Source organism: Argentina silus (assembly GCF_951799395.1).
Source record: "Argentina silus genome assembly, chromosome: 7".
Taxonomy (NCBI): Eukaryota; Metazoa; Chordata; class Actinopteri; order Argentiniformes; family Argentinidae; genus Argentina; species Argentina silus.
This window is the reverse complement of record NC_139661.1, coordinates 2,981,731-3,009,050: the sequence shown is the minus strand read 5'-3', so window position 1 is coordinate 3,009,050 and position 27,320 is coordinate 2,981,731. Positions and strand designations below refer to the sequence as shown.

At 45.5% G+C, this 27,320-nt stretch overlaps 1 protein-coding gene across 8 annotated transcripts in view; it reads right to left on the bottom strand.

The window, feature by feature from the left end:
* Nucleotides 1-23,608, bottom strand: part of fbrsl1 (fibrosin-like 1) — a 233,861-nt gene extending 210,253 nt beyond the window's left edge. For 7 of the 8 annotated variants that reach the window (XM_083673510.1, XM_083673504.1, XM_083673508.1 and 4 more), the window contains exon 1: nt 22,398-23,608. In XM_083673510.1, the coding sequence (XP_083529636.1) occupies nt 22,398-22,691 (294 nt within the window). In that variant the 5' untranslated portion in view covers nt 22,692-23,608. Of the gene's footprint in view, nt 1-11,211; nt 11,345-22,397 lie in introns of those variants that run through there. The other variant, XM_083673511.1, reaches the window with a different exon arrangement.
* Nucleotides 23,609-27,320: the final 3,712 nt, after the last annotated feature.

The window sequence follows — 27,320 nt, the reverse complement described above, 5'->3', positions numbered from 1 at the left end:
ATAAGCGCATCCGTAATGCGATCTGAAAATATCAAAATGAAACAAACAGCAAAATCCTCCTCGGATCCCCATGAGAGGCTGGCAAACATCCTCCCCTACCACACAACTAGAAAGGGGAGCGCTTTCAGCGTCTAGGGCTTTCGAGGACTAGGAGCTTTAACAGATGGTAATCTGTGCTCTCTTTCTCTTCTCTCTCTCTCTCTCTCTCTCTCTCTCTCTCTCTCTCTCTCTCTCTCTCTCTCTCTCTCTCTCTCTCTCTCTCTCTCTCTCTCTCTCTCTCTCTCTCTCTCTCTCTCTCTCTCTCTCTCTCTCTCTCTCTCTCTCTCTCTCACTATCATTGGACCACATCAATAAGCGAAAATGGAATCCTGTTTCTTTATCATGGGGAGGTTTAGAAAAGAGCAGACGCCACACACGCAGAGATGTCTGATCGCAGAGCTCAAAAGGAGCCGCTTTGCTTTCCATTTCCTCCTCTGTGCTTTGACAACAAGACCGTGTGACATCTCCTCTGACACCATGTCAAGTTCACATCCAACACTTGTGACACCAGAGGAATTGGAGCTCCCAATTCAAGGCACTGTGTACTGTAAATTATAGAATAGATGAATGGGCACATGTGATAATACCTACAGGACATGAAAGCACAGAATTTCATATTAACGAAGAGATACACATCACCCTAAACCATTTGAAAAACCACTTAACCAGGTTCTGTTCTTTTCTTTAGAACTACTAGGCCCAGGATTTCCCAGAAGTTGGCTGAAATAGGCCCAGAAGTTGACTGTCTGGAAAGGCAAGAGAAAAAAACTAGACACCATCTTCCACACAGAAGCACATTGCCATTAGTCATCCCAAATGATTACAATGCTCAACTTCAAACAAATTATTTCCCCATCTAAACATACACATGGCAAGCTCCACATGCCTGGGAGTCTGTCTGCCATTCTGGCATGCATTTGCAGCTTGTCTCTTGACCCAGTATTACACAAATTGATACAACAAACCCAGTGGGAAAATTGAAGCTAGGCATGACAGAAACCAAATACTTGGTTGAATACAGAGAAGTGAATGGTGCTGTGGACCTGTCCTGACCCGTCTCTCCAACTGACAAGATACTGTACCTGCCTCTTGCTCCCTCAGGAGAAGACTCATACATTTGCATGAAATTGTTAGGTAGAGCCCACCAATTCCTCAAAACCCTCACTTAGGGCAGCCTGAGAGAGCGACTCTGACAACCTGTGCTTATAGCTTTCAGCCAGAGAGGACTTAATGCATTTCCTCACACTGACACAAGCCTTGGAAGACAAGCCTCCTGGAGAAAAATGATGTTTTTATTACCCATTAAGTGGAGTGGAGCGGAGGGGGGACATACCAAGACAAGAAAAACGGATTACTTAACCAAGGATTGAGATATTCTTGAAACCTTTTTACTGTACATGAGACAGACTGTAATGAATTGGTTTGGGAATCACCCCTAGGGTGACAATGCAAATCACATCCCTATATGAAGGGATCACACAGATGGTTACACAATGCTGCTGCTGCTGCTCCTTGTCATTATGAATTGCAGAGGCATCAACACATTCATGACCTTGTCCCTAAGCATGGGCTCAGTATTCATAAGCCTGTGAGCGTAGGGACCAAATATGACACCATGCAGCCTATGGTACTGTACTTAACCTTCAAACTCACAATCTGCCGGCGCCTTTGAATATGGACTACAGAGCAGGAGTGTTCAGTTCGACCAACTCTGTCCCCCTCAAAGGGTCACTGTTAATGACAAGCGCACAGTGAAAAATATGATTTGGATCCAGCTACGGGATGCAAAGCTGCCTTTGGTGAAAAAGGTCACGTCAGCAGGTAGAGGATTACGGGAATCGTTGAGCATGACCAGCTGAGCCTCTGAGCCCAAAGAGCAACGGCTAACTCATTTAGCGCCGGCATTAAATATGCATTTCACTAAATCAGCAGTAAAAATAAATAAAAAATAGAGCTTTCTATAGGGTGGATTTGAAGTATTGCTGAGAACAAGCTACAGGCATCACTGTGTGTGTGTGTGTATGTGTGTGTGTGTGTGTGTGTGTGTGTTGTGTGTGGCAGAGGAAAGATATAGGCGGTGTTTGCAGTGCACGGCTAAATACATTTGGGCAGGACAGAAAAAAAGACCCAGTGCAGTGGAGTGATTTTATTTGTAATTTAATATAAAGACATCCGGCTTCATGTCGAAATTCAAAAAACTACCCAGACATTTTCCAAACTAGTATCCACTAATGAATAGGATGGCAGTGTAGTCTACAGAGGAGGACAAGGATGATGAGGGTGAGGATGAAGGGGGTGGGGGGCAGGCAGTTTCTTTCCGTTGCTTTAAAGAAATACCTGTCTGAAAGAGCCTGAGAACAACATTAAGCCTGCGTGACGGCCTCTGTTCGCAGAGTATAGATCCATTTTTCAATACAAGCGTACACAACTGGAAAAACATGTCTTGCAATCTTTCAACATTTTCTACTACCTATCTCGCCCTCAATTACTGCATTCCACTCAGAAGAGCCTCCTCAGAGCACATCATATTGGGCCCAGGTCTATTGTACTTGGCACATCCTGGAATAGAGCCCATTGTCGGCTGCAAGAGCGTATTCTCATTCCTCTCCTCTAAGAGGAAATCTTCAGAGCCAAGGCGGTGGAGCACAATCCCAGCTATCTCCGGGGGATTTCACAGGGCACTGGGGTCGAGTCATGTGTTAATTGAACCCGTTGCAAGTGTTATTGAGGGAAGGGAGGAGAGGGGGAGTAGGGGAGAGGAGGAGGGGGGGAGGGTGAAGAGGGGAAGTAGTAGTGGAGATGTTGGAGTGCTTCATGCCGCTGTTTGTGTGTGGATTCACAGAGACACAGCTGGGAGGGGGGTCTGGGTCTGGGGGGAAGACAACCTTTTACAAGACACTGACCTAAATGATCCCCTTCGTGCTCCGTAGGGAATATGGTGTCAAGACGCCACAGACACTGCCTGTGTAATCACAGTAATTAAATGGAGGCAATTGGTCGTGGGTCAATGGATGCTTCACGGCTTGGTCCCATTCTGGAGAGACACCGCAGCGCAATTAAAAACATGGATTTAGCAACGGCAATTTGTCAGTTCAAGACAAGTATGATATTCTAGAGAGCTGCAAGAACAACATTAAAGTACATTAGAATTAATTATGGCAAAGTTGGCAACTGCGTGTTTGAGGTCCGACCTTAGGCCATCAAAGAAAAGTGTGCTTGCTTTAGAAGTTATCTCAATGGGGAACACATGTTTATAGACTAAAAGTAAACACCGTAGGTGCTGCTACAAAGAGGTCATCAGCCTTTGCTGCCATATGTAAAAAGGTAGTATAAAAGGTAAGTACAGTCATTTCCAAACTTCACTTGCGAAGGTAGCCCACATGCTCAATCTGGTGAAACATTGCCAGGGACTAACAGGCAGGTGACTTTGAACCACAAAGCTTTTGATCTCTTTCAATCTTGTAAAGATAATGTCATGGAGTAAAGACTAAAGCCTTTGGCAGTGTACGGTATTCCTGCTCTGGCAAAAGAAATCAACAGCTTTGGGGTGGAAACTGCTCTTAATGACATATGGCTTACAAGTACAAACATGGGGGGGAGGGGGGTTGGGAAAGCCATGCCCTATTCAAGTTTTGGGTCAGAGGCTGTACCAGCCTCTAATAGTTGAGTTGGGTCAGAGGCTGTACCAGCCTCTAATAGTTGAGTTGGGTCAGAGGCTGTACCAGCCTCTAATAGTTGAGTTGGGTCAGAAGCTGTACCAGTCTGTAGTAGTTGAGTTCCTCTCATAACGTCCAGACAGCACCATGTGACAGGGAAAAGGAGAAGCTGTGTTCCACCCCCTCCTCACTGGAGGGAGCCAGCACAGCAGCTCACTGGTCTGGTCTGGTCTGGTGACGTCCCTCCCTCCTGGCTCACCCTGACAATGGCCTTTAAAACCACTGTGCAAATCCACCCCCCCCCACCCCACGTTTGCCAACAAAAGCCAATTGTGCCAGTCGTAAATACTTACAGATACCCGCCTGACAAAAGGGTTTTGGTTCCTGTCTGCCGCCATGCCAAGCAGAAACACTGTACGGATGAAAGAGGCTAGGCTAAGGACTGTATGTGAAACTCCAACGTTTTCAATGGATGGTCAAACAAAGACTGACAACACACCACTACATTTTCATGAGCATGCCAAAGTATGAGGAGATAATTATAATTGGGAGTCGACAGATAAGCCCTGATTTCATTGAAACCAAAAACTTGACTTCTATGCAGACAGCATGCGGTCTGAAACAAAGGAGCACACTGTATTCCATTAAAACGACTAACGCTACTGCCCCCTCACCCCCAGCCATCAGGCCTGGTGAACAAAACAAGCCTTTCAAGGGCCTCCCTCTGACTAACTCTGCAAAATTGATTATTTTGCTTTCTCTTTTAAGTGGCGTCGCTGCTTTGTGACTTGCACATGACTTGGCAGGAAAAGGACAGCTGGCTCTCCGTTCTGGGCTCTGTTCACATGACTGGTGTCTGACAAAGAAGGCGAGCTACAGGGCTGCAGGCCTGTGGCAGGGCCAGACACTCCACTGACAAGGCCTGACCATGAGTAGATCACACAAGCATACGCACGTACACACACCCACACACACGCACACATGCACGCACACACACACACAAATGTCAAGGACTTCAATCATCGACCATCTAAGCCATTCACAAAGCAATCGCACTTTTGTCTTCTCCGTAATCCACTATTACACGGCTCTTTAATGAAAGGAATATGAATTTCATTCAGATTCTCAGAGGATGGAATTATGCGCCATGTTGATAAAGACATTTTTCAGAATAGGAGCAGGGAAAAAAACCCGGCATAGCCTTAGCCTACAGATATTTCTTAGCGAGGCCCAGACAAAAAAAAATGAAACATCCTTGAGCCGATTGAACAATGCATCATGTTTTCATTGAGAGACGAGTGCTTCAGAGCTCAATCCTCTCTCATCATTAAGTCACGGGCCGCTCAGAGGGCATGACATTTTGCTTAATGAAACCACCGGTTTCAAACCGTGGTTTTACAATCCCCTGACGCCGTGAAAGGCCTTATTGAGTGTCCCTTTGAAAAGATCTGTTGAGGTGTAAAGCATTGAAAGCACATCATTACAGTCTCTGGTGACCTTTAGCTGAGCCTTATAGACCAGTGAGCCTGGCTAGGCCAATCTAACACAAGTTAATTGTATGGTTCATGCTAGCTAAACAACTCTTCCCCATCATAAACCATAACAAAGCAATCAGGTTGACCTCTCGGGACTAAGGACTAAGCATCCCCACCCATGAGCAAAGAGACCTGAATCAAGCCCATGATGACTAGGAGGCGGATAGAAACAGAACATGAGACGCGACAGACACATCTGCTTGTACCCTAGGATGCGTTATTTGTATTCCTGAGTCTCTTTTTAATTCCGAAAATAATTGCTGCTCTGGTTTCGGTGCCATGGAGCCGAGCAGTTAGCCATGGGAGGCGGGAAATGAGTTGGAAGCCGGTCCTTTTAATTATCCTTCAAATGCTTCCTGCGCTCAGCAGATGTTGGGCTGCGGGGCAGGCAGCCGAGCAAGCAGGGCTCCATACAGACACAGATCAGGACTAACCCCCTCCTTTGCTTTCTCCTCTGCTCTCTCTCTCTCTCTCTCTCTCTCTCCTCTCCCTCTACGTCTTCCCTGTCTTACCCTCCTCTGATTTACCCTCTCCCTCTCTTTCTTCACTAGCTTACCCTCCTCTGCCCCCCCCCCCCCCACACCCCACACCCCCCCCCCCCCCCCTGTCTATGAAATCCAAGCTGCCTTGTTCATGCTATCCTTTTTTTAGGGAAAGTTCATCAGATCTGTGAGAGACTGATGGATACAGCGTGTACACACGCGCTTTAAGTACCTACTCTGAATGAGCCCCGTGTTGGCTCAGGATGACAAATGAAGACATGTGCCGTATCCGCCCCACCACCACCGCTACATGTCACACTGGGTGCTAACGATCTCCGTGCTTCAACCGACGCCAGCTAGGCTTTAGATTCATCTGAGAACAAACATTGCCCAAAGTGCCACAACTTCAAAAATGCAGAGAGGCAACTCTGGCAAGGGAGAGTAATGGGGGCTGGCAGACGGCGCCTTAGTTAAAACGCATTTGTTTTCAACGGCAATCTAAAAAGCGAAACGTCACGACTGGTCTAATTGCTCTTAATACCGACGAAAGCACCAGAAAACATATTCTATGCTCAGCGATGACGAATCCCACCTTCTTCTTTTCTTTTTTTTTTTTAAAGACCACTTGTGAGCACAGCTCACGGAGGCGGTCGCTGAATAGAAGCACGACATGTGTTAAACGGTAGCCAATGTCCTCCTGGTCTGTTTGCGGAGGAGGACATGAGGTGACAGAAGTGCCACTTGACTTTAGCAGGCACCTGCTCTGTTTGTCAGCTGTCTGTCTGTGCCACAGGGGAGCCAGAGGCCTGGGTTTGCTCAGTGCAGCGCCAGGGAGCTAGCTAGGCAGCGAGGCAAGTACGTAGATCAGTCTATTACTATAACACTCTCTCCTGCCTGGTCCGGCCTCCGGGGAGGCCACAGACAATCAACACACTGCATGCTGGCTACTAGACCATTCATCCACGTCCAGAGAAAAAACACACACTCACCCGAGAAGGTGTGGAAAAGCACACTCGCTGGCACAAGTGCGTGTGTGTGTGTGTGTGAATTGCACACATACACACACACACACACACACACACACACACGCACATACAGGCACACAAACACACGTACGCACACACACTCACACACCAAATGAACACAACACAGCGAGCAAAGTGAATCCCCAGAGTGTGTCGTTTAATAAAACGCTCTAATTACCGCGTGAGGAATATGTTTGTCTGACACTTTCCCACGTTGCAGAAATTAAAGTAAACAGAAAACGCGCTAAAACAGCAATCCAGTGAAAGCCGTTGCCAGTGTGAAGTTCCAAACAGAGAATAAGTGATAATTATACAGAGAGGGAGCAATTAGAGGAACAGAACCACCAAGTTACATCACACATAATACTGTACCATTCATCACTCTCAAGCCATAAATAAAATAATAGAGGATAGAAAGCTACCGACAATTAGTTCTCTCTCCTCCTTTCAATGACTTACTTCAATTATACTTCAATGAGTGTAGGAGCTGGAGGGTAGAGAGAGAAGGCCTCCCGACAGTATAGTAGGGTTAGTGTACATGAACATGTGTCTCGCTGAATATCGACATGTTATGGTTAGAACGTGTGGGAGCACCACCATGTTGTAATCACATGGAAGCATGTTCTGCTTCTTCAACATAATGTGAAGGACATCTTTGTCACTATTGACGGGCGCTTTGCATCCATGGCTTGCTGTGTTCAGGGCCTTATGTCAACATGGCCCTGGCAGGACGACCGTGGCTTGTTAGTACCTTGGACTAGGAGTAGACTATACGTCCACAGCAGTTTGGCTGTTGTACTGTACGTTGTCAAGGATGTACTGTACGTTGTCTCAGAAAGAGTGAAAACCGATGCTAGGTAGTAGTAGCCTAGCAACTATCTAAATATGGTTAAAAAAACAAAAAAAATTAAAATCATAATGAAGATATCCAATAACTCAACATTTCTTGATGGAAGAACAAAGCACTTTTTCCCCGACAAGGAAAAATTAAGAACCTATTTTCCACGCTAGTGGCTTGCAGCACAGCTGTTGCATTTCTCCCCCCCTCCCATGTAATATTGAACGACAGATCGGAAAGTGAAGAGACCCTGATGACTCAATTTCGAGTGAGAGTGCCATTTCCAAAACCCTGCTGCTAAAAATCTGAGAGGGAAGAGCTCAGACGCTTTACCACCCTACTGGATCACCTTCAGAAACTGTGAACAGGGGCTCTACGCGGCTCAGCACAGGAGAGAACACATGTTTTGATCCCTGTATTAAGACTGATTGTTGTTCAGCGTGAGAGCAGACATCCGTGTGGAGTCGACCACAGTGTTGGGCCGCAGTGTTTTGGAGGGGTGGAATGCGGTATGGATGGTGATTTGGGGTTGGGGTTGGGGTTGGGGGGGTGGTAGCCTGGAGAGGGCTTCTCTGTGCAAGCCGGAGGAGTGGTAATCCCTTACTGGATAAAGGCAGCGATCTGTTGTGCTGAACGTAGCCTTACTGAACGCCGTCCTGAGCTGTAACTCTACACTTGACTCTGGCGCTCACCCCGAGCAGCATGGGCAAACACAGGAAATCTCATCGCCCTCCCTGCCTCCTCCATTCCACTCCCCTGAGCTGCTCACTTACACCACCGCCGCCAAGCTCCCCTGTGTCCTGCCAGCCAACAGCAACAGCCAACTCTCAACAGAGCATGTGGCCTGTGGCTCCTGTAAACACAAACACTAGACATGTTCATGCATGCACACACACACACACACACACACACGACTGTGCAGTCATACAGTATGCGCAGGCACGCTGGCACGCACACACACACACACGATAATACATAATACATAATATATAGTACAAAGAAAAATCACCTTCATAAGATGTCAACTGAATACTCTGAATACTAGGTCAATCCACAGCCTCTCTCTACAACAAAATAACTAAGAGTGAAAACGTGATAGAATAACCTTTTGGCATGAAAATAATATTATTTACCATGAATTTAAATCAGGCCGAGCAATTTTCAACACCCCAACAACAACACCGGTAAGGTCAGAGAAGCAAATTGCCAGTGAAAATAAACGAGTGCTTCGGTAGCAAAGCCAGGGTTGCTAAATATTCCTGCCATTTCATCCCTGCCGCCGCAATCGAGACACATTCTGTCAGGCGCTGAGTCACATTATTTATAAGCCAGGGAGACAAACTATTGACCTTGCCTCTTTTTCAACTACACACACACACACACACACACCCACACACAACGCACCAGCTGCCTCTGACATTGACAAGGACGCTCGAGGGAAGAATAGAAAGCGAGGAACTGTCCTCTGTGAGGGAATGAGAGAACAAGAGAGGGATAAAGAAAGAGAGAGAGAGAGAGAGACAGAGAGAGAGAGAGAAAGAGAGAGTCAACACAAGTCCCCTTCGGTCTTTCCCCTCAAACATGTTGGCTGCGGGCGGTAGCCTTGGACTTCTTTCAGCAGCAGATTGTTTATATGAAATAATATGTTGTACATGGGCTGAGTGATGTTTCTTTAGGGAGAACATGGATCACTGTGTGTTTTGAAACCTTGAAACTCACTTGTGATGATGTATTATATTGAGCGTGAGGGAGTTCTGGACTGAAGCTGCGTAAAACCGCACTAAGTCTTAGACATTCTGAAGGAGTGGTGACAGGCCACGATGTAACACATGTAAAAACATACTAAAACCGAGTGAAACAACACACACATTCCAAATATACATCAAGGCTTAACCTTTCAGTTTAACCAATTACAGATTATACCACAGAGAAAAGTGGACTAGAATTACGCCCAATATGAGGACACTGTACATAGTTGATACTAAGAATATTCCTCAAGAACAATCCACTTATATAGGCCTACACTTTCAAAGCACAAGAATAACTTGGGGATTGGGTGGTAATTGTACCTGTGTGTTAACATATAATACTCCACTCAATGAGTGTCAACTCAAAAGAAGAGCTCCATCATGGAGTCTGAGATTAACTCTCACAGGCAGTACAAACCGGCAATTTAAGCCAGTCATCTCAGCCACCACAAAGCCAGAGCAACAAGCCAATTCCACTCAGTCAGCTGATGAGCCGAGTGAGCTGTTCCTCTTCTGCCTGCACAGAAAACAACAGGACCCTGGTCTGAAGGCAGAGTCTATACTACACTAACTTCTCCCAGGCCCATTCAGACCACCAGCCTTTTTTTTTTAATAAGAGAGATGAGCAAATCTCTCAGACTAAACGCTCCTCTCCCTCCACACTGGACTCACAACCATGAGACAGACACTGTCCAGTCCACAGTCAGCCAGTCAGCCAGTCAGCCAGTCAACCAGTCAGCCAGTCAGTGTTAGTTCAATGGAAGGTTAAGCCGCTGGAGCTGGCTAGATATGGGTCAGCCATCACCAAGCAGTGAGCCTGTTTAGTCTCCAGTCTCTCTCCTTGCCCATGGCTCTATGTCAGCATTTCGCAAAAAAAGGCTAACCTCGGCGGTGTCCTTGGTGACGTTTGTTTGCTTTTTTGCTGTGTCTTTTTGTGTGGTTTTAATCTCTATTATCCACACATGTGGGCATGACGAGGGTGTTCCCCCTGCATCGCAATTAAGACCAGGGACAAAACAAGAACACAAGGGAGACGTTTCGAGGGGAAGGTCATCCCCCTGGGAGAGTAGGAACAGAACACAACTAATGTGCACATACGCCTTGGGTCACAGCTATTTATTGTTCGAGCCTCAGGACTGTTCGCAGTGACATACTGTACTGTATGTGTGAGTGGAACAAATCAGCATAGAAGCAGTAACACAGAGTCCCATACAGTCCGCGGCCATTTAAAGTACAGCAGCTATGGCCCTCACAAGGCCTCGCTTGATCTGAAAGCCTTTTTAAAGGGGGTCACAGCATCACCAATGACATGGGCGATCGCTTAAATAATGATGAGGTTCCGGACATTCTTTCGGGGCAGTCCCGCTCTTCTATTTTCCATTTTTATTGAAAGATAGCGGACAAAGGCAGGAAAGGGTATGTCAGCAGGGAATGGGCCAGATTCCAACCCATGTCGACATGGGCATATGTGTGCACTGTAGGCCGTGGTGCTTGACCACTGGACCACCCTAGACCACTCGGACATGTTCGAATGTCACCGAGTTGTTTAACACGAGGGGTTGGATCAGCCACTGCTGCTGTGTGCGCTAGTGTAACAGCTCACCCTCCGGGGGAGAACACACCAGCGCTTTGGACAACACAGTATGTCCCAGGAAGAGGTCTCAGGCAAGCTGAAGGGTTGGTTTCATTGGCTAGACCTGGCTCATGATTTATTCATTAGATCTGTGCTAATGTTATGTTATCAGTAAATGCTGTGGATACAGTACTGTATGCTCCTGAACTTTCGAAATCATATTCAACTCAATTGCACTTTTTACTTCGCGGACGTCTGAAGACAAAAGCATATCAGAGAGATAGAAGAGATAAGCCTTCAGAAAAATGTATTTACATTCTGTAGTGGCAGGAGTACGCAGGCAAAGGACTTAAACGCACGACTCGGAGACAAAAACCTCAAAATCCAATAGAATAGTCTTTACTTTCGGAAAGGTTCGGTATACAGGTAGGCAATAAATGGGTAGGCAGATAATCCAGGAAGGGGGTAGGCAAAGCAGGGTTTGGTACACAGGCAGGCAGTTCAAAAAGGCAAGCAGATAATCCGAAAAGGGGTAGGCAAAAAGTCAAAAACACACCCGGAAATCAAAAACCAAGAATACTTATCACTAGGATAATGCTGGGACGTATGCCATGAAGGTGCAAAGACGAACTGGCACAGAGACAGGGGAACACACAGACTAAATACACAGGGAAGGATGATGAGGAACAGGTGAAGCCAATCAGGGCGGGGTAGACAATCACACAGGCACACAAGAGCAGGTGGTGAAGTGTCTGAAACGAAAGACAAGGTGAGTAACACAAAAATAAACAGGAAACAATAAATGAATAACACGAAACAAAGACAAACATGAACTGGATGAGACGTTACATGTTCCAAACCAGAGTAAGTGAATCATATAAGGGTCTTTAGGCATACAAACCCAGCAAGGTTATACAGCCCTGAATTGTAACTATGCAATTTATATACAGTAGTTAATTTGTAAATGTCTTGTCAGTCTGTGGTCTAGCGAAAATCTGTGCTCTGTTCAATTTGTTAGCTCCTCTTCCAGCACAGTGTGTGTGTGTGTGTGTGTGTGTGTGTGTGTGTGTATGTGTGTATGTGTGTATGTACATGTTTGCATGTGTGTTTGTCTGTGTGCACGTGCGCGTGTGTGTGTGTGTCTGTCTGTGTGCGCGTGCGGTTGCATGTGTAACACATTGCAGTCAGGAAAGGCTGTTTTTAGCTACCGAGCATATAAGCAGATTAACTTTGACAGGCTGCCTCTCAGACCTACCACACATACATAAACAGTGAAGCAAAGAGAGAGAGAGAGAGAGAGAGAGAGAGAGAGAGAGAGAGAGAGAGAGAGAGAGAGAGAGAGAGAGAGAGAGAGAGAGAGAGAGAGAGAGAGAGAGAGAGAGAGAGAGAGAGAGAGAGAGAGAGAGAGAGAGAGAGCTGAACTCCTGGAGAGACTGCCGACGCCTGACTGGGTTCTGTTGATTTTTATATGAGCGAGGCTCCAAAGAATATCACCCCTTATGTTGTGTCGAAATACACTTCATGCATGACCTCCAGGCAAATGTAGCGTACGTGCTCTTTGGTGTAAATACTTTTTTCCTTGTATGTCTTGTATTTCTCCCTGTTAAGGACTGATTGGACCGGATGAAAACAGATTGTACTGTTGTGCTTGACGATAACCACAGTGTCTAGCCGTGCTAACACATTACAGTGCAGAACAAGATGTTTCTTGTTAAGACAGAACAAGCGCAACAAAAACAAATCTGTATCGTGAAGAGGAAGAAAACATACGGTCCGCTCGAAAACACCGCAGATGAATACACCTCACTGAGGGAGGAGACATGTTGGACGTTTCTACACACACACACACACTACACCATCATCCCATTATCCCCTTTAAACCTGGCCTTGTATTGAAGCCCCTAGTTCCTGTGCTTGCGTGCAGCAGATACTGGTAGCTCATGTGCGGGTAACCAGCATATGATTGCCATTTTCCTCTGCTCCTGTGTGTGTGTGTGTGTGTGTGTGTGTGTGTGCGGGGGGTGGTGGTGTGTGTGGGGGGGGGGGTGTTAGCATGGAGAGGCCTGAGGCTTGGCAGGCAGGGAGAGAGAGAGAGAGAGAGGGGGGGGGGAGCTGCAGGACTAGCAGTAGCGCTAGCAGTAGCAGCCTCTCCCCGCCACGCTGTGGAATGTGCTGCGGCCACTGATAAGATGGTGTTGGGAGCCGCAGCTTCCAGCCCAGTCATGTAATCTAATTGTGGCGATAGAGGCTGAGGCCAAACTCCAAAACAACCGAGGCTTGCTTGCTAGCTCCCCAAGACCAGGAAGCGGCCGTAGCAAGGTAGAGGGGTTGCTATGGGAACACAACCTTCTCCCATGACTTCAGGTTTCGGAAGACAACACAACTGGTGTTTCGTTGTTTTTTTTTTGACGTAACGTGATTTTTTTTTTTCTTTCTTTTTTTTTTGCTCTCTTCCTCTTGTCTTGTTTTTTTCGCCCCTCCCTTTCCTGTGAAGGGCTTATAGAGCTGCTGCTGGTGTTTGAAACAGAAAAACCATTGTGCATTCTCCTCCGAACAATGGCTTGTGTTTTGCCTCCGGGGGCCCCGAATACACATTAGCTCACTTTACCCTTTGTTTGCCATAGAATTCCTGACATGTATCTGGTTGCAAAAACCAATAAACAATCGGACTGATTTCAGGCAGTCCTAGAGACATTTCTTGTAGTGGCTGTTGGGATAGGGAGACAGCAGAGGCACTGTGTGGTGTGTGTGTGTGTGTGTAGTGGGGGAGTCTCTCCTGATATGAGTAGCATTCCCACCTGCTGCTGCTTACGTACACTGTCTGGACAGGCAACACTGGAGTCCTCTGACCTACTCTGGTACTACTAGTATAGGTCATCATCGAATGCCACAGGACACTCAGTTACCACCTAGGACTGACAACTACCCCACATACAGTACCAGCCAAAAGTTTGGACACACCTTCTCATTCTCAATGGTTTTCCTTGATTTTTTATTATTTTCTACATTGTAGATGAATATTGAAGACATCAAAACTATGAAGGAACACATATGGGATTATGTAGTCAACAAAAAAGTGTTAAACAAACTAGAATCTTCAAAGCAGCCACCTTTTGCTTTGACGACAGCTTTTGCACACTCTTGGCAAGTTGACGTCCAAACTTTCGACTGGTACCGTATACCTACGTTCAACCAGTGCTCCTATCGAATCGTCGTCTGTCGACAACAAAGACCACGGTGGGGACTTGCAGAGGTGTGGTGTGTCGTGTGTGAGATGTAAAGCCAACCACATCCTACATGACACCGAATTAGATCGCTGTCTTCCAACAGAACGCGATTTCGTATCATGTCTGTGATGTCGAAACGATGGCTGTGATGAATTTCGGTAAACAACCCCTTCTTTCTACAGTCGCTAAATGTGTTGACAATCGTCGGCGCGGGCGACTGCGTTCTGCCACATACCTCCCCCTGGCTTGTTTCTCAGTTTAGTGTCACTCTTCGCCTGTGACGGCTGTGGCTGTGCCATGCAGTGCTTTTCTATTTGCAGCCTCGCTGGATCCGGCTGTGAGTACACACACACACGGTGACGGGCATCGCTCTGTCACTCACTGTCACCCCACACACACACACACGCACACACGCGCACACGCGCACACGCGCACGCGCACACACTGACCGCCCCCACCCTGCTCCTGGTGGCACCGCCGTGTGCCCCTGCTGGAGCGCGCACACACGCACACGCACACGCACGCACACACACACACACACACCCACCCACCCATCCACAACCAACCCCTCCCTTGCTGAGATCAGCCTGTCAGTGTGTCTGCAGCCTCTCTCTCATTTCCTGCCCCTTTTCCTCCCCTTGTATTATTGTGCAAATTGAAACGCCGAGCTGAGAGAAGGAGGAGAGTCATTCATACAGATGCATACAGGGGCTCCCTTTCTCTCTCTTTCTCTCTCTCTCTCTCTCTCTCTCTCTCTCTCTCTCTCCGGTTCCCTCCCTCTCAGCGTCTTGGCAAGCGGGAAGAGAGGGGGGGGGGGGGAAATATGATTATCCAGCAGGGGAATTGTTTCATCAACACCTGGAGCAGATAATGAAAATAGGAGATTTATGTACTGTGCACAGTGTTTTTCTGCTGCCAGGAGGTAATTAGGCAGGAAAAGCTGGAATGCAGGCTCTCTCTCTCTCTCTCTCCCACCGCTACCGGAGTGAGCGGAGGCTAGTTTTCTGTGTTCACACTCTCACTCATTTAGGGAATCAATTGAAGGTGAGACCGGTGGAGTTACGTGGAGGCTGTGTGGCAGAGAGAAGGCTGTATTCACACAGCAGCCCTCATTAGCGGTTCGTAACAAAGCAACCTCCGAGGCATTCCCCACCTCATTTGACCCTGAAGCTGAAACCCGCTCGTACTTCACTCAGAGGGAGGTGCGGGTATTCGTTTCCAAGAACAGTAACCGCAGGAGTGGAAATCACACAAAAAAATTGATTTACTAGTATATCATTAAGTCGTTCCGTTTGACTGCTGTACATTGGAGACTGTAGAATCAATTGTAACAGTGCCCGAGAGATCTGGGAGGATACCAAATGCAAACAGTGGCTGGGGAGATTCTGACTCTCACCATCTCTTTTCAACAGTATTGACTTAAAAGATTGGCCTCACGCTGCGTTTGTGTGCGAGTGTTTGTTTGTGTCATTTTGATCTCATTCCACGCCTTGAGTATAGCTATGGCTCCTGTTGACTGCCTGTGTGTCCCCCGGGGCAAAGTGGCCTCCCTGAAGGCAGCCGTGAGGTCTGTTTACAGGGTAGGCAAAACATTCTCTGTCTTTGATCTATGAGTAAACAATCCTGAACCGGGAAAAAGAGGACAGAGATGTGTATGCCCTCGGCAGAGAAGAACGGAGGTGGGGAGAGAAAGAGGGAGGGAGAGAAAGAGGGAGGGAGAGAAAGAAATAGAAAGAGAGAGAGAGAGAGAGAGATAGACCGACTGACAGACGGACGGACAAACGGACAGACAAAGAGACAGAGACACAGACTGAGACTAAATCTGAGACCCCACATCATGGCAGATCGGCGAATCCGAGTCATATGTGTTAGAACTATTTCTCACCGTTTCCTGCCAAAAACGTTTCGACCCACCAACGTGTGGTATAATACAGTTCTCACACATCCTGGGACCTGGCATTTTTCCATCTTCACACCACTGAGGAAAAAGCGATATATCACTGACCCCTTCTGAGGACCCCCACGGACCCTTGTGATTACCAACGCCATCATAATAGGCCATATCAAAAGTGACCACATCTCGCTGAAGGAAGAATATATCATCTTTCCTGGACAAAACGTCGCCACCGACACTGTCAGTTTGAGGTGGAGTTCGGATAAAGACATTGCTTGATTTATAATGCCTGGCACGAGGAGGGGAAATAGGAGCTCACTTCTACATGCGGAAATGTAGCAGCTCAGCATTAGTGGACAGGCCAAGAAAAGGCTGACAATGAATGGGGGTAAAAGTAGAAAAGAGAGAGAGACACTCCGCATTGCATAACACCTTATCTAACCCTTATCTAAGCTCTATGATCTTGGCCAGCGCTTATTAGTTTGCTGCCAAAACCGTCACAGAGCAACACCAGCCCCCCAGTCCTTATTTGGATTTCTCCACACAGAGGCTAATATTTGACAGACGGCGTCATCTCTCTCCATTAAGGAGAGTCTCTGAGATATGATCTCCAACCTGACACTGCATTGACTGAAATTCTACATATAACAAGGGAGGGAGGGGGAGAAGGAGAGCCACCATGGGAGGGAACAGCGGCAGCCATCTCCATATCTTATTTCAGGCTGGGAATAGAGCTCTCAGCAATTATTGTTAGTATCACTTGGACCATAAAGACTATTCCCCTCAGAGCTGATGTTCGTGGCGAACATTTGTAGCAAGGAGCATGTCGACAACTGTTACGCTAATTGCTTTCACAGCGAGAGTCATTTATAAAGAAAACATGCTCGGAGACCCTCTATTGAGCTGGGGAGCGTCACAACATCTCTGCACGAGACACCCTCACTCAAAGGGTGAGACAGCTGACTGGAGGGTGATCTGTTACAGTGCTTTGGTTACTTAGGTTTTCGCCATTTTTCCATTCAGATTTATCATGTTGTGACAATACTTCAACCCAAATTGACAGTGAAAACAACCTCACATTTTTTATCTTTACCACAAGGGAGACATACGTAGTGTACTGTAGACAGCATCCCCATGTGAAATCAGATGGTGGTGGTGACAACAGAGAGGATGTTCTAGAACTACTCGGGTCCTCAGAAGTGGTCGGTGATAGATAACTTTTGTTTACTGGGATCCCATTCACAGGTAGTAGGTAAAAAACAAACAACGAACCCTAACATTATTTTTAGTTTTTTTTACAGATTGCGATGCTAGGCCTGGATGCTCGGCCTGGAATTTATTGCACAGCCCTAACAGGTAGGATACTTCAGGCATTTTCAAAACATTGGCTGTCCTCTCTACTGCAACAACTGAATGCTCCAACGGTAAATAAAATGTCAAACTGCCTACAGTACTTTGGTACTTTATTCTGAATGCAGGCTTTAGGCTAAGTCCTGTGTTGTGAGCTTAGGGAGATGATTTGGGGGATTTCTTTAATGCTCTACTCTGCAAACCCAGCCAGTAGCCCTTTGTACTTGATGAGCCCAAGAGGCCTGGAAAATAACTGATGCACTCGTACAAACACATTTTCAAAAGGGATACACTTGAGCAACGTTGATGCAAGTACGAGACCAGGAACAAGCGAGCCTTTCAGTGCCTGTGCTCTCTCTGTCAGCAAGGGGTCGAGCCAACAGGAAAACATGCATTACTTAATGAGGCACTTAGCGTTCTCTCTACTTATGTTTCATTATTGTTATTGTAAATCTCTCGCAGGCCTCATTGCCAGTCAGTCATTTGCCACATTATATGACCCTAAATTGCTGGGTGGAAAAAGAAAGTACTGCTTATTTGCAAATGAAGAGAAATTATCTCCAAATACCTTATTCTTGAAGGGCTTTAACTCATTGTGTGATACAACATGTTATGAAATGGTTTGAGTTTAATAGCTCTGTTTAATAAAGCCATTTATCTAATGTGAGTAGGAGCACAGAGCCAGCGGCTGGTCAGGAAAGGCAATGACTCGGAGGCAAAGCAGCAGCGAATTAACAGGCAACTTTAACCAGACCCACTCTAATCCTTCTGAGGCTTCAAGACAACATCTTAATCACTTGGTAATTACATCCTGTCACTCACCGCACAAAACACACCAAGACAGAGGAAGGAAACAACAACCAAGAGACACATATAGTAAGTCTACTGTAGCAGACAAACTGTTCATTGTTCAAAGGAAGAAAACATACAACCCCTCCCAAATCCCCAACCCCTCCATCTTTTCAGGTGGGAACTATCCTTTTATGAGATGATATATTTTGTTCATTTGTCGATATATTGGACAGCGGAATGTGGCCGTGGTCTTGCACTACTGTGTGTGTGTGTGTGTGTGTGTGTCAGCTGAACCTACACCGGCCTACAGCAAGGATAGAAAACTAGCGAGAGTCTGTTCTCTCTCCCCACTGCTTGAATGAGTACAGGAGCTAGAGGGGGAGTTAGTGTACGTGTACATGTGTCTAGCTAAAAATCTACATTATATGGTTAGACGGTGTGGGAGCACCACCATGTAATGTAAAGGGAACATCTTGTCTTATCTATTTGTCACTATTGAAGGGTGTGTGTGTGCGTGTGCGTGTGCGTGTGTGCGTCTGCGTGTGGTGTGTGCCTATGCTGGATAATGTTGCACGATGTACCGGTTCTACAAAAGTATCACGATACCCTTCTTTGAAAATGGTTCTAGAAGAAGACAATTAGTATGGTATAGAAAAAGGTTGTTTTTTTTTACCATAAATGCCTGACCAGTATTTACTTTGAGCTCTGCGGAATATTATCTTATAAGTAGTCATTTGTCTATATGCTCACGGGGCGCGGGGGGGGGGGGGGGCAGTGGGTTCCGCATGCATAGTGATTTTCCATGTTCTGTTCTTTAATACGGTGTTCTTTCACTTCGCCTGATGTTTTTTTGAGTTGCCGTGGTATCGTTTAAGAACAGAAATCGTGCTACTTAAGCCGGTATCGGTATCCAAGTATCCAAACGTTGGTATGGTGACAACACCAGTGCTGGGGGAGATGCGTCCTCCGCCTCTGAGCGTGACAGTAAGGGAGGGATGGGGGCCTGGGGACGCCCCGTCGGCATTAAGAAGCCTTTCTTCATGGGACATGTCAGCCACTGAGCACCGACGCCTCAGGGGGGCGGCTTGTTAATTAAAAGGGGAGTTGTTTGTCACTGGCTGCATAGGACGCTCTATGCCACCACTGCCAGAGAAAGACAACACAGAAGAGTATTGCAGCATCCAGATAATGAGCAAGTAACAGGCCTCTCGATCGACAGTACAAACCAAATACTGCAATGTTAGCTTTGAGTTGGTTCATCAAACAGACTGTTGGACTGTTAGATCGAGCTGCTTGATCCAGCTTTGATTGTATCTACCACCGTACCAGGGAAGGCAACATGCTCCTGGCTTGACGTGTTTGTTAACAGTAAGGGAGATGAATACACTCTTTCATAGGAAAATAAGGTAAGAGAGCAGACACTGTATCCGCAAATGTGGTGACGTTAATGTGGTGATAAACTGATGTGAAACTGAATTAAATCCCCCCCCCCCCCCCCCTCCCGTTACAAATGAATCACGATGATAAAAATGTCTCCCTCGATGAAAAAAAAACAAATCTGAAAATTCATGCCTAAACAGATGAACATAAGGATCAACTCTTGTGGATTAGCGAGGGGATTTGCCACTCGAACGTCACACAAAAGAGAGCAAATCACACATCTCATTGCCATTATGGAAGGTGGGTAATTGCAGCATTTTTCTTATCAATCCACTAGTTCATTACCCACGGGGACTTCACAGGGGCTTAGGCAGTATTGTGTAATTGTCTTAATAGGCATGTGAGAGCTTTGCAAATAACAGAGTAAGAGTGCCTGTACAATAGATGGATTCATCGTATCACTCACATTCCCCATCACTCTAGCTGGTCCCTATAAGACAAAGCAGGCATGTTTTGTTTGTATGGGTCGATTTGACACAGGTTAAGCCTCTTTCCAGGCGAAAAATAGGACTCGAAACAAATAAACAAACAACAATCAAATGTGCTCAATGCTGATGGACTGGTGATGGGAGCAGCATACCCACACCATATCCCTTCAGAGAGACCGCTTTATCCTATCAATACAAAGCTACAATAAACAGGGATATGTTCAAAGTGAACGATGCTCTGTTGACGATATAGACTCAATAGCACCACATCCATAAAGAAGTTATAAATAACCAATGCGCTTTGAGAGCTCACATTTTGAATGTTGACCGCGGTCAGGTGCAGTGAACGCTGAGAGACGTTTCGGAGATTGATCTCAATTGGCTGCGAAGCCCCGCTAACAAGCCAGTGTCTCTACGGCCTGACATCAACAGGGCCTGCCCAACGTTGAACACGAGTGAATTACGCAAGGTTAAGGGCACTCTTTCAACTGCACTGTGCTTATTAGAGCATGATGCAATAGGTCAGTGTTATTTAATGGCTAATGGTCCAGTGTCAGTTGGATAATTGATAAGCAATTAGCACTTCAGTCGTGCTAGGTGATAGGGTCCTCTCAGGTCGCCTCAGCAGCACAACATGAATAATGTCTGCTACTGAGAAATATCTAAAGCACTGTTGTGCACTTGTTAGCCTTACTTAACCCTAATCCCCCGTATATCAGAGCTGCCTCAGGAGTCTCCAAGAACAACATACTGTAGGCACCTTATCCAAAAAAAAAACTCCTCGAATGTCTACGCAAAAAAATAACACATCGTCTCATCTTCCTGCAAACTCATTTTCGCTCATAACGCAACATAATCATGCTTAGATTCTTTTTAAGGTATTTAGCACTTACAAACACCATTTGTGTTAAACCTTTCCCTGTCTTTCACTTTGTGTTACAGTCAGGAAGGTCTAGTCTGATATACTGTACACATCAGCACTGTCCTCAGCCTCTTCTCATGCAAATCTGACTGACAAATAGAGGCCTTTGTTATTTAATGGTCAACCATTAGGCCTACATGGAATTCAATCATGGAAGCAGTATCATGCCTGCTTTGCTTTCATTCTGTCCATGCAGATCATTTTGTCATTTGACTTGTAAAGTAAAATGTCACTAATAGTGGGCAGTTTTGTTGACAGCAGCAGCTCTGCTGGTGGGATCCCGTTGGAGAGCACTTTGCTCCGACTACCTAGAAGACTTTCAAAGTCAGCACCTGCCAAATCGCTGCAAACAGCCAGCACCAAGGGCACGCACTTAAACAAATATCAGATCAGAGCATATACACACACACACACAATCTCTCTCTCCACCCTCTTCTAGACCCATACAGACACCCTCTTAACCTCTTTTAGACCCGATCTACTTTCACACAAACTTCCAGTAAGTGGCACGAAAGGCCGGTGTTAATGGAATAGCAATGTAATTACTGATGATCCGGACAGGTTAACGTCGTTAACAGATGGGAGGCGACAAATTGAGGACAGGCTCACACACCGTGAAGACCCTGTTGTGCCATCTATTTCCACAGAAAAGAACAACAACAACATCTCTCCTACTGTACTTAATGCTGACAGTGCTGTATGTCTACCACGCTGATGGGAGATTCTCGGTGGGGAAACATGCAGTCATAACAGCTGATAGCTGACATGCGGTAGATGCAATCGCCATGGTCAACTGAGGGTAGCGCAGGTGTACACACAGACACACTTCAAAAGGTGGGTCTGTCATAATATGAGCACATCACAGTGGCCTTTGAAGTGATCACCAGGTGTAGTGACTGTATAGATTGAAAGGTATTTGTGGCATATCTCAGAATAGGCCAAACCTTTTGGATTTCCAGTCCATCCTCTCGGGAGAGATGAATGTTTCGTATCACCTAGATCATAATGAGATCTAAGGGTAGAGGTTAGGTTTATTGGTTGTCACAATATGTTGTAACCTGCATCCGTCTGAGGGTCAGTCAGGATCATTAAACATCTAGCTATCACACAAAAGGAATCAAAGTTGTTTCTGTTATGTATTGGACCATCCAGTGAGAGTCTATGCATTCTCTGGTATGTGCATAGAGTATGGTGAAGAGGTACGCAATTGTGTAGGGAACATCATCAAAGAGTACGCACTCTGATGGTTCTTCTCCACAGCATGAAAAGTCATAACAACGCAAGAACATGTCAAAGGTCTCATCACACACTCTTAATTGCAGAGTTAACAACACCTGTTTACAAACCGTTATGTGACAGCATGAATAACAAGTCATCTGTCAAGCCGAAAACTTCTTTAAGATGCAAGTGCGGACGTGTCCAGCATCATGTAATAAGCCAACCCTTACCTCCAGACAGTCCAGGCTGACGAAACTGGTAATGGCAAATCCATCAATGATATCCTCTTCTTGAGAACTGGATTCTCGTCTCTTTCGACGAGGGGGGCGCGAAGCTCTGGCGGAGGGTGTCGAGTGTTGAGCCTTTTTACCATTCTGGGAGGCGACATCCCTCCCAGGACTTTGCTCTCTATCTGAACAAGACGAAGGGTTCGGACTGCGGGCATCTCTGCCAACAGCCTCCCGTCTTCGTACCCTCTCACGTTTGGAACGGGATCTCCGACTCTGCTTCAATTTTCCATCCATTTTAGAAATGTTGCAATGACAAAAAAAAAATCACTAGATCACCTATCTTAAGCGGCTCCCCTGTGCGGCCAACCACAATAATAGACTACTGTACTATGACGAGAATACACACATGTATAAATAATACATCTAGCAGACTCATAGAATGACCTTGACTATAAACCTCCCGAATATCCTATAAACAAATGTTCAAATATTCCATGCAGGCGAGGAAGCGATGCAAATCCTCACGTATTTTGTCGAGAGCCCACTACAACGTCGACGCGTTCTTCATAAGCAGGTGCAAAACGGCCAAATAGTTACAATTTATGCATTCCACTTCCCTTTGCAACTTTGTTGCATTGGAATAACACAGTAATAGCCTAGCTGCATACCGCAGACAGCGCAGAGAAATCATGTCGCTGCCCGTTGTTTTCCACCACCCAATCCATGATCCGCTGTCAAAAAAAGGAGTCTGGATAATATCCGTCAAATATCCGTCCTGACAATAGGTGCTGATCGATTATGGATGGAAGATATAGATGCCAGTAATCCTCTCGGTATTTGCAAGTTTCAACGGTGAACCATATTCCTCTATAGAAGTTCCATATCAACCTTTGCGCGATCAAAAAAAAAAGCTACGAGGGCAGGGATCTCCCAAGTCTCTCGCTACTTATGCGCAATATTTTCAAAATTATCCTCCGTGCGGCTACTTCAGCCTACACAACCATCCACTGTATGATCAAACAGCATAAGGAACAGAAAGCGGCTGTATCCAGGCCCGTTTAAGTTTTAGAAATCCACTCCTAAATCCCGTCCTTGGCTGCTCAGTTGCTCGTGGCTCATCGTATTTTTTCCTTTTCGCATAATGCAAAGCTTTGATACAGTAAGTGTCCTTAAAGCGACAGGGTGATTAAAATCTCCTCTCTCTCCCCCCTCTTTTCCCTACATCTGAAATTAGTGCGTGCTGTAAAAAGCCACAGAGAGCCGAGATAACTGACGTACTTCCGCCACCTCTGCAAATTACCAAAGGAAGTGAGCTAGTTTATATATACTTCTAAATGACTCTCAGGACTTACTAAGTCAGGCATACTGTATGCTCATTCCTTTTGTCGGCAATCACGCCAGCGGCAGACCTGGGTCCATGTATTCCCATACTCTGACGTCCTGCTGTCAACGAATAGAAATGCAGGCTACTGGTGATCTGTCAGCAGTGTGACAGCTGCCAAATGCACATCAGTCCAGTCTCCCCAAAAGGTAGGCTGTGTCATACTGTTATACTACCAATGGCAAACACTTAGCTTACAATTGGAAATATGGTGCATGTTTTGACTTGTGTGTCTGGTGAGGAAATCTTCCATTTTAAAGCAGTCATCAGTGTCTTAATCAGATATCATCCTTACCACATTGACAGTGTGTGTCTCGAACCTCTGATATTTGATGGCAAATAGCAGTCTGTCTCCAAAGGCTGAGTCGGAGAAGGAGATACTCGTTATGTGGTTCACCTCCGCTCTGTATTTGCATGGGAAATATGGGTTCTGTTTTTGCATTTCATTTCAAGTTGTAGTCTCGTACCATCTGCACGCAGTCAAAGTTGAAGAGTCGTGACAGATCCGATGCACACGAAAAAACACACTTGTTGTGACTTTCAATAAATGAGCAACTCAGTCAGGCAGCACCTCTATCAAGCACTCTGCAAGTGTAGGCATGGTGTGTAATGTTGCACCATCTGTGTCACTCACTTGTGACATTAGGGCAGGGACATACCACAGACTCCATACTGTCTACGTACCACACCTAATACTCTAATACCGCTCTCCCTTACTGTGAAATGGTTGGGCAGAAGAAAGAGGCTCAAGTCATGAAGCAAAGCATATGCAAATACTCTGCACTACACAGCCATAGACAGTGAAGTCAAGGTTTCCTGCCTGCCTGCATGCAGTGCCTTGTCCTTTCATGTGGCTCGGTGACACGAGAGATCACCAGGAATTTAAGTGGTATGGTATTCGTTGAGTCACTGCTAGGGTACTAGGGCTCAACCCCAAATATACTCCCAGTATGTGGCTCTCAGTATGGATGAATAACCAGTATTTTACCTGATATAACGGTAACAACCAGTGGAGAAACGTTTGTAATTGCACGGTAAAAGTTAATACCAGGGAAGGCTGGTGGAGGTATTTATCGGAGGACAGGCTCATTGTAATGCATGGAATGGAATGAGGAATGTTATCTACCTCCACCAGCCTCCCGCGATTAGTAAATAATGGAATGCTCACGTTTTAGTTTTGCATTTGAAAATTGAATACATTTTGGGATTTGGAAAGTAATATGTAAGTACTTGCAGTAAACTTACATAACTAGTACCTTCCAGATACAAAATGTGATTATCTTGTAGGAATGCCTAATGTAAAAGGCTAACACAATCAAAGACTCAAACAATTCATCAGTATGTACTGGTAGCAGTCTGTGGATGGGATATTATGAATGTAGCCTCAATTAGAACCTCTGAGAATTGGATGCTACATTACATTACTGTTACTATAACCTCCGCTGCTCTGCATTAAACATTCTCTGTTGAACTGCTTAGGGATGAACTAATTCAGTAAGGAGATTAGAGAGAGAGAGAGACAGGTAGAGAGCAGAGACTGTGGATGAGAGGGGAGAGATTACCTCTGTTTTTCTCATGCCACTATTTGCTGGTAATCCATATACATAGACTTAGAGGCTCACACTACCCTCATTCAAACAGCACTCTCTTTGGAATTCTGAGCCTATCTAGAGTATAGGCAAACAGAGAGGTTGTCATGCGCTTACAATGTAAGCAGTGCTATTGTTTTTTTTCTTTCCTTTGCCCCCTGATAAGAAGGAGACATGTGATGTCAGTTACACCTCAGATCTCATGCAGCTTTAGCTACTGCAGATGTTCACACGGAGCAGGAGGATGAAGAGATGAGTGCTGGAAAGCATTGTGTATGTAAAACATCACCTCCCTTAATGACCAAACCTTAACGACCTTTTCTTTTTTTTTTAAAGACGTTGCCACCTTATTTAGCCGACTGACAAGGAACATATTTCAAAGTGTCACAAGACAAACAAGCTGGTGGGGTTACAGGAGAGAACATTTCTCTTTTTAGCCACAATTAATTGTTTCAAGAAAGGAAATGAAAGTACAGCAGTTCAACAAAAAGACAGAATGAAACCAATAACACCAAAGCCAAGGATATTATTACATATGAAAAATAGTGTGGAAAACACCAGAATTGATGATGATTGTTTCATCACTGCTCTAAAGCAGAAGCAGCATGTTCAGAAGACTTTGTTTAATCCCTTGAAAAAATCCCCATAGTCATTTAAACCAGCTGTGTGAGATTGAGTGTTTGGTAGCATAAATGAGACATCCAAATCTGGATGACACCAGACATCCAAATCCTAGTTGCCTCTGAGAAAAGCACAAACACATGTTTAATGCCTATAGGGGGTTTTGGTATGTATGACATATCACAGTAAGTAATTCAGTATTTTGCCGGGCAATTTACAGGCGGACTCAACATGAAACTGCCCAGGGGCTGCAAGCAACAACCCCTCCCTAGAGACCATGGACAGCCATAGAATTGTCAAGGGTTCGGCCAGTACACTGTACTATCACATGAAATATTAACCTACTAGCCACAGTACACACAGGCCGAGTTTCATCATTATTTGAACATCCATTATTATGAATCTCTCTCTCTCTCTCTCTCTCTCTCTCTCTCTCTCTTAGACACCGGCTGTGCTGTATCCAAATCAAGGATATTCAAGTTAGGTAAACAATAGATTAGATTCTTTGTTTACCTTTCCAAAACGGACAGAGAAAGCAGCAAGGTGTCAATAATTTAACGTGCTGACTGTAAATCAAAGAGCTTTCGGATATTTCATTTCACAGGGGCACAAAGTTTAATCAAACAGAAAGACTGGCCCTGTAGCCCTGCATATGAAAAGAAAAAGCGACTTGGATTTATTGGCAGTCCTTGAAAAGCCCATTGAGCTTTTATTACAGGCATCATTCAGGGTGAAATTAGTAATCTGACCTGCTATTTTACTGAAATAAATTGATTTAAGAGATTGACATGCGTAAATGTCACGATAAATGTAATCATAAAAGAAGTATGCTCGTAAGAAATATCTGGTAGCGGTACTGCTCTTTTGCTCTTTTGTTCTTTCTGTCTTGTTTTTAATACCCCTGCCTGTAGCTCTCAGTTAAAAAAAATGTTTCAGTGTTCATTCAAGGCATTGCTCGACATTTTGGGGGAAATGCGGTAATGGGTTTTATTGATCTCTGCCTGTTGTCTGGTTCACCTTCTACACAAAGTAACAACACTCTCCCTCACCAAATCGCATCAAGAGATGTTATGTCAACACAGCTTTTCATAAAAAGATATCTAAAGAGATCGGTATTTCTCCAGCGCACCGTATGGATTTACTTCAGCAAAGGGAGATCCCTCATTGGTCCTCATTGGTGCACCTGAGTGGTCTTGATAAACACCATGTGGTGTGTTCACTTCACCGCACAGCAAAACTGATACACAACAGAAAATCTATCTCGGGTAGAACAGCCTCCACAGACTGGTAGGTATGATGGACACCGTAGGCTCCAGTTCTGCACATGTTTAA